The sequence below is a fragment of the Corvus brachyrhynchos genome, unplaced genomic scaffold (assembly GCF_000691975.1).
Source record: "Corvus brachyrhynchos isolate BGI_N302 unplaced genomic scaffold, ASM69197v1 scaffold20, whole genome shotgun sequence".
In the NCBI taxonomy this organism is placed as follows: domain Eukaryota; kingdom Metazoa; phylum Chordata; class Aves; order Passeriformes; family Corvidae; genus Corvus; species Corvus brachyrhynchos.
In genome coordinates this window covers 270,621-279,044 of record NW_008235735.1, presented here as the reverse complement: position 1 = coordinate 279,044, position 8,424 = coordinate 270,621, and the positions used below count along the sequence as shown (strand labels likewise).

The window sequence follows — 8,424 nt, the reverse complement described above, 5'->3', positions numbered from 1 at the left end:
TGAAAATCCCAGACAGATCTTCAAATTATGTCTTTTAGTTTCTGTTGGTATTAATTTCTCTGGGCTTCTGCTATAATACCTGGAGCCACTGGAAATATATTCCATCAGATCTGTTGTTCTGTACCACACACAAAATATACCAAGGCTGGTGAAATTCCATTTCAACAGAAATTCATTTTCCTATGCCACTACATATCTGGCTTTGCATAAACCAGGTGCTCTTGTGCAATTTGAAAATCTGACACTCTTCACTGGCTAGAATATATCCCAGCAAAGTTATGCAGCTGATCAAAATGCAGAGCACATACCACAGTCTGTTTGTTTGTACAAAGGAGGCTGGAAGAAGTGACGGGAAAACTCCAGGGGTTTTTTCAGTCTGAAACCTGTATATACAGGAGATCATGGGAGGTATTTGGAAATACTGTTGTTTTAAAGTATTTCCAAATGGATGTAACAGTCAGCTCCAGCTTAGTATTCCTTATCTTTCAGTTTCTCAGGCTTACTGCCTGAGGGAAATTTACATTTAAATAACATGAAAAACGCTGGGTGAACAGTGTTTCAAGGTTTAGTTACATAAACATTTTCTTCAGAAACAAAGCTGGTGTATCAAGTCCTCACCCATTCCCTCCTTTCCAGAGCCTGTTGTCTTTGGCTGTTCTTTTCTGCTTCACTCATTAAGCTCCACTCCTCTTCGCTTGCATTGCTACAATTGTTCGAGCCTACTGGACTGCTGAAATAATTTGGATTTTGAAGTGCTCCTTTGTTTTGAAGGGTCTTTGTTTAACCCAGATCACATAAGTGACCCGAGTTTATAGCACAACCCACATACATTCTAACTGGTACAACAATATGGTGCTGAAACAGTGTAGTGGGAGGAACAAGCAGTTGAGGAGAGGAGAAAACGGGGTGAGAAGTTTCTGAACTAATTACTTGCTAGAGAGAATGTGTTGAGCCACAGTTTCAGACTTATCAACTTAGCACCAACAAAATAAGTTTAGTAACTGTGACTCACCAGTTACAGGGTTTTCTTGTAACATCTTTTTCTCTCAGCTTTTCCATCCATTTGAATTTTTAATAAGGCTGCAAGCTTTATCTAAGGGGAAATAAATCAGATCTTAAAGAGAATTTCCCAGAAAAACAAACAGAATACTTTCCCCCGAAGCTTGAAAATGTAAACAAGAAATTGGAACAAAAATCTGTTCTTTTCAGCTTCTGGGAGGAAAAGAAAACAAGTATTTTTAAAATCACATTTAACTTTTATTTCTCTGGTATCTACAGAGTTGCCACTCCCTTTGGTGGTTTTGAGAGAGCATCAAAGCTGGTTAAATTCAAGGTACCAGATTATAATATGCTGATGCTAAACGATCCCAGATTCATGATCCTTGCAAACCCTCTTGCTGCCAGAAGATCCTTCAACAGGACTCCCAAAGGGTGGACATCCGAGAATATCCCTGTAGTGTTCATTCAGCCTGCGGAATCCAACACCGTTCCAGAAACAGAGGACCTGTGAGAGAGGCTGCATTCTACATGGTACAAAATGCTGAAAGCTGCACATCTGTGTATTTTTGGTCCAAATACTACTAAAGGCTACTGACAAAATTTTTCCTTGGAAGCCGGAGTATAAGTAATAATGTCAGATGCAGTGTCTCTTTTCTGGCACCCAGTTTCATCTGTAAACATGAGCTAAATAAAGTAACTTGGAAAACACAACAGTGATATTTTCTATTTGTTTACATGTTCTTCTTTTACTTTCTGAAATCTTTGATTGTCATTTAAGAACAAGTGTACCAAGAAAAAAGAAGTGACACTACTCTCAAGGGACTTGACTTGATAGGCATGGTGATTTAGGGAAAACAACCAAGCAAAGTCTGTACTCAATGCACCCCAAGTCCTGCCTACTCAAGATAAGCTCTGACAAACCAACCTTCTTCCCAAACGCTGCCTTTGGCCCAAGCTAAGTACTGTGTCATTACTTCAGTGACAGCAAGTTCAGGCCATTTTCCTCCTTTCTGACTCTTCCTCAACTTTTATGATGCACATCAGTGCCTGTGTCACCTGGATTTGTTTACAGAAAACTCAGTAAATTTGGCAATGATGAGGATTACGTAGTAGTATGAAAAAGTACAGAGGTATTTCCTGGATGTCTAGAATGTTTGTATTATTCACAGCTAAAAAGCCCAGCAATGACTGGTTATGTCAAACATACAAAAATGGTATCACCAAGCTCTGTTACCACAAATACTTTTATTACTAGAAAGAAATTTTATAGACCTTTTCCCCTACAGCCACAGCGTACACTGAGACTTAAAAGCAAGAGAATTTTCTTGCTCTTGATATACTGACAAGCTCTGGTATTTTATAAATAAAAGCATATGTGTTTTTCAAATATCATTTCAAGGCAGGTAGTTGGCAAAGGAAATTCTGCCATCCATTTTCTTTAATTTACGTTGTCACACAAATAGCACAAATAAATGTAGAGGCCCTGAACAAAAATATGAAATAAAGAAATAAATTCTTTAAAAAATCAACCTCATTGACTGAGAACACTTTCCTAGCAAGGGATTAGTTTGGGAATCTTAACTGTGCACATTGTACAATTATATGGACTATAACAAAAGTATGAATTTTTCAAAGGTAAAAATGCAAGACTAAAGAAAACATCTATGGTGAGGTGTAATGCAAAAAAGTTCTGGAGGAATTAGTATTTTATGAGCATTCATAAGCCTATTCGAAGAGAAATATGAGAAAATTGGCGCATAGCACATACACAGTGAGGACTGTGAAGAGGGGATACATCATTTTTACTGTATTCTCTCTAAAAACAATCTATACATGCAGAGCATGCCACCTTGCTTCTTACACAGCACACACAATGGCAACTTTAGTCTCCTATTCATCCATGGATCCACTGGAGCAGAACAGGCTCAGGAGGCTTCAGATGGCTGAGAGGCACTGAGCCTGCTACACACATGTTCAGCTGATGGCTCAAACAACAGGAATCACCGACAGTCCTTACGTTCTGTCTGAGACTTCCCAAAGGAGCTGTGTCACAGCAAACCCGGTAGCTCTGATTCACCTCTCAGCTTCAGTCCTGGCTGCAGAACAGAAGCTCTGTGCCTCCTGTCTCCCAGCTCTGCCACCAGACAGCTACAAGCACACCAGCCCATGGCATGGGCCCACACCACTCCATGGAAGCCCAGCTGGCAGGGAAGAGTCTCCAGCCACGCCATTCAACCCTCCTGTACTGAGGGGCTTTTGCTAAACCACCTGCTGGGAAGGGGCCATGCTAAACTCCTGAACCATGCCTGGGAATCGTTTGGGAGAGTGCTAATTGGCAGAGGGAGGGCTGTGCAATCTGCTAAGCATTCAACAGCACGGAGCAGCCAGTGCCAGTGTCCAGGAATGTTCCCTGGCTGCATCAGCCTGGATGGAGCCTCATTGTGCAAGTCCCACTGCAATAAACAAATCCCTCTGCCAAAAACCAACTCCTTTGCCACAAAGGAACATCTCTTGGTAAGACTGGGAATTCAGAAATCCGCTGTTACCTTCAGTGGGTTTTTAGCACCTGCATTTATTTTTTCAGACTGTTATATTGCACTTGAAATACATCCTATAACTAAAGGAAAGCTGCAGTGGGGCTCCTAAAAGCTTCTTTTAGCTGTAACACATACAGCAGCAAGGACAGATTGAATGGGAAAACACACAAGTAACAGATTTACACAAACAGAAACAAGCACAAGTTTATAAATATTTCAGGAAATGTGCATATAACATCACGTACATTTTATCACAAGATACTCGTATTTTCTTCAAAAAGAGAAAGGCACTGAAGGGTATGGTGAAAAGGCAGAAGTATGTTAAGAATAAATATGCAGTTAAAAATGTATAAAAGTCTTAGTTCCCAAAGGCTTTTTTGCCTCATTTTTATTTACATTAAGGCACCCATTGCAGCAGTATAAAGGGAACTAAAAAATTCAATTAAATGTTTTCACTAAAAATGTGTTGAATTGAGAAAATAGATTTGCTCTTTCCCCATCTATACAAAATACTCGATGGTCACAGTATGTAAAAAATAAATAAGAGATGTACACTACTAAATTGCTACATGACTATAAAAGATTTTTATAACATATGCACCTTGAACCTTTTTTGACATGAAAAGTCAGGGTTCATGGCCTGCACTGTCTGCTCTGGAGAAAAAAAATTTAGCTGCATGATCCCTTCTGAGAAATCTTAACTATGTCAGCATGTCTTGGCTGCTTTCCCTCCTGCATGATCCATACAACTGACAATCATGGAAATAAATTATTATTCTATTGTCTCAAAGTATCCCCGTGTTTAAATTAATTTAATACACATTTTCTCAATCAGAAGCAGGAAGAACACACTGGAGACAGACTTCTGCTCCCAGTGAAATCAAAGAAAAGTTTTGGCATTGCCCTCTGTGCAGACAGAACTTCACCATGGTATTTATTTCATCTTAAACATGTATTTGTAATCAGAATTTATACTATGTGTTCAGCACCAGAATGGATATTGTGGATTATAGAGCTGGGCCTAACTATGTATGTAGTTTGTTTTGCATTTCACATCTGGTGAAGTGCTAACAACCCTAATAATGCCTTAGAAATACTCTGGGAAACTGCATGGAAATAAAATGCAGGGAAAAACAAGCCTATATCAAATAAGATCTCTTCAAAATTATTTTCAGACCAGACATGAATAGTCTGCACTCTACCTCAGCTCTCAGATGGCCTTACTAACCAGCACAAAATATTCTGGACAGCACCTAAACCAATGGGATAAAACAAACTTCCTGAAATACATTAAGACTGTGAAGCATAAACCCCCATATATGTTAGATTAGAATTTCTTGTTGTGAGGCCCATAAATTATAATCAGATTAGACAGAAACACCAGAAAATCCCTATAAGGCCGACAAGTCACGTAGCACCATCTTCTTCATTATTCCCAGAGGCTACATACTGTTCAAAACCAAATAAAAAGTGATCTAAATGATTTATAAATAGTGTGTTTGCCACAGAGCTGTTATGTAACTGGGTGTTAGAATATAGATGATAAAAAATAGTTACAAAATGCAGTCAGCATACTGATACAGTTTAAGAAACAAAAAATTGCATATAAAATACTCAAAGGAAATTAAAAGCAACTGAAAGGGTGAAATCCTTTCAAGGAAATAATACATTATTTTAAACAGACTGCAGACTAAGTGTTCAGAGTAAGGAAAAACTACTACAGAGCTCTAACCCTTCTCTCCAAAATAAAAAGCTAGCATGGTTTAAGAGTACAATAGAGGAGACTCAGAAAAAAAGACAAATGAAACTTTACTGCAAGGACACAGTTATTAAACTATCTCAACACAAATAAAGGAAGTTATGACAGAGGTCTCTACAAATGGTATGGAAAAGATGATGAGAGAACAATAAGACAGGAACAAACTGACTCTTAATAAAATGGTAAGGAACCAACTTTAAAATTAACGGAATAAATATTTTTTCAAGAAATGCCTGGTTGTAGAACCTGGTGCTGTAAGATGCTATGGGTCAAAAACTATTAATAACTTCAAAACAGGACAAACAACTTCCTAGAGGTAACTATGCCTGTTATGGATAATGGCTACTATGTGATCTGCATCTGGAACGTAGGAAGTGTGTGAGAAAGATCACTCCCCGTTTACCCCATTTCTTTCTATAAATATCTTCTACTGGACACTGTCAAAGATCCAGGAAAGAAGGATTTGTCAGTCCTATGAAATACTTTCTGTCTCCCCAAACCCATGTATTAAAGTACCACGTCAACTCTAGCACGTGCCGTTAGTACCGATGTTCATTAATTTACATCAAAATATCCATTAGGGGAGCAATTCCCACATGGGAATGGGAACATTTAAATGTAAGCTGGAACCAGAGAGAGCCAGGGTTAACTTAAACCTCCCACACAGCATATGGGCACTGCAGGGAACACAAAAGCCTGACTTCAGCTATGCCTTTGGCAAGACTCCTGATCCTATACAGAGAGCTCGGGTTAGAATACAACATATAAAACTTGATCCTCAGTTTTCCCATTAATAAAACAGAAATACTAATGCAGGCTGTACAAACCTTTCTTTTTGTTATTGTATGTTTGGGGTTCAGGGTTTTGGTTTTTTGGGGGTTTTTTTGGGTTGCTTTTTTTTTTTTTTCATCTTAAAGAATGAATTTCATGGTAAAAATAAAGAAAGTAAAAAATAGGCTACAAGAGTACATACATAATTTTCCAGGCTATAGTATATAATGAATGCAAGAAGTATTAAATGTAGAACAACATTCTACTTTCATTTTACTTGAAATACTGGATTTCATTCTACAATGGGCAGACTCTAACTAATAAAAGTATTTGTATTTGATGTTTTTTGAATAAAGATGTAACTTTAGCTATTAAAAAGTCCAAATAACTTCTCTGACTGTTATTTTTGGACAAAACTATAAACTAAATTCAGGATGAATTCACAACCCTTTTGTTTTCAGATGGAAATTGGATTTCCTGAGAACAGACTATTCACCCAAAATACCTGCCCCAGAATTTGCAATACTCCCCTACTGCACAAAGACACTGTGAGACAAAGTTAAATAACACTTGCAAGAGGCAGAGAATTTATAAATCACTGTAAGAGTGAAAATAAGCCCTGGTATTGTGAGCCAACTATTCTTTCAAAAGCAAATGGAGATTAAAATATTCGACGGTGTTGGTACAAAGAACAGCTTGAACTTCGCCAGTTCAGAGCTGGCTGTATCAGGCTGCTTTGCATGGAAGGTATAACTTAGAACTGGATTTCTCTGGAGTTCTGAAGGACATGTGAATAGTCATCTTCCAGAGAAACAAAAAAAAAAAAAAGAAAAAAAGTAAAAAGTTTCAAATCTTGAGGCTATCCTGGGTGCCAGGAGGCTGACCATACCCAGTCCCCATAGTGGGAAGGCTGGCAGCCACGCAGAAGCCCTGAGGGTATCATTCCACTTCCTTTTCCTTTGAGAAGATTGTCTGCAGAGCCCAGTTAATCTAGGCAAATACTAACTTGAAACAGTAGTTACTGTGGTCATCACCCTCCAGATTACAGAAAGATGACTATGCAAGGTAACTACAAATGATTATAAACAAACATTTGAGGCATGACGGGCTCTTCCTAGGCTGGCCTACTGTATGTCAAGGAGCCAAGTAAGGCCTAATTCCGGCAATGGATTCCAGCACTATGTCATTCCTCAAGTTCTTAATGAGCACATTTTGACTATTTGCTGGCAAGGGTAAAAATAAGAACATGCTGTACAAAAAGGAAGGAAAAGAGCAAGCTGAACTAAAATGGAAGTGCCTATTTCCTATCCGGGTTTTGCAGTGATGCAAATACGTTTCCTTAATGTCTCGTTGCTGAAAAGGAAGCAATACTATACACACAGTTCAAAATGAAAAGTCTCCCTATATTTAACGATGTCACTTTATCATTCATTCAGATATAGCTGATAAAAGAGGCAGAAAGAAAGGAAAATGTGGACATGGGAAGCATCAGTGGGAAGGAAGCAGTAAAGCAGACCTGCAGCTCTAGCGTGCTGTGAGATGAAGACAGTTCTATTCTAGAATGTGTTCCTTCCACAGGACATTTTGTCTTAGCAATGTTTAGAGGCTTTGACATTTTCCTCTAATTTCCAACCTAAATTTGGTCATACCCATCTTAGAGTAATTTCTTAATACATTTTTTTTTTTAAATTAAAACACGCTTCCTTTACTGTCACATTTTCTTCAACTGGTATATTCAAAGACTGTAAGGTCTTTTTTTATGCTTCAGTTGTCCAGATGAAACAATTCAAGTTCTTTTAATCTTTTGTCCCCTGCTCTCTTTTAGTAGGGATTTAAAACATATTTTTACAACCCTTCTAAGTTCAATTTCTTGCATGTGGATTTCCAGACCTGTTCTGTTTTAAGGTCTCACCAGCCACATGTACAACACATGGCATTAGTACTGCTTTATCTGTACAAGAAGTACAGGGCTGAATTTATTTGTGACTGGATTCACATTTTCCACAGTAGCATCAAATCAGTGACTCACAGCCACTCTGTCTTTGGCTTACACACCCACTTCTTTCAAACTCTCTCATCTTCCATCCGACAAGCTCTGAGCTTTTATCAGGGAGCCTTTCCCATTAGGCTCTAACACACAACCTTGTACTTTATATTGTATCCCATTTTATTTCTCTAGTCCTCAAGGTCATCCAATTAGTTCGGTACGACATCACCCTACAGGGACTGTTTCCCAACTCTGTGATGTCAACAGAGCTCATTAGCAAGTTCTAGTTTTTGTGCCAGAATCACTAATGAAAAAATTAAACACTATGAGTTTCAATATCCATTTTTGGACAGAGCTCTAACAACTTCCCC

The 8,424-nt window shown here is 38.3% G+C and overlaps 1 protein-coding gene across 2 annotated transcripts in view; it reads left to right on the top strand.

Moving 5' to 3' along the window:
- Positions 1 to 1,710, top strand: part of MYOZ2 (myozenin 2) — a 15,530-nt gene extending 13,820 nt beyond the window's left edge. For both annotated transcript variants that reach the window (XM_008632497.2, XM_017732072.1), the window contains one exon: positions 1,279 to 1,710. In XM_008632497.2, the coding sequence (XP_008630719.1) occupies positions 1,279 to 1,510 (232 nt within the window). In that variant the 3' untranslated portion in view covers positions 1,511 to 1,710. The remainder of the gene's footprint in view (positions 1 to 1,278) is intronic.
- Positions 1,711 to 8,424: the final 6,714 nt, after the last annotated feature.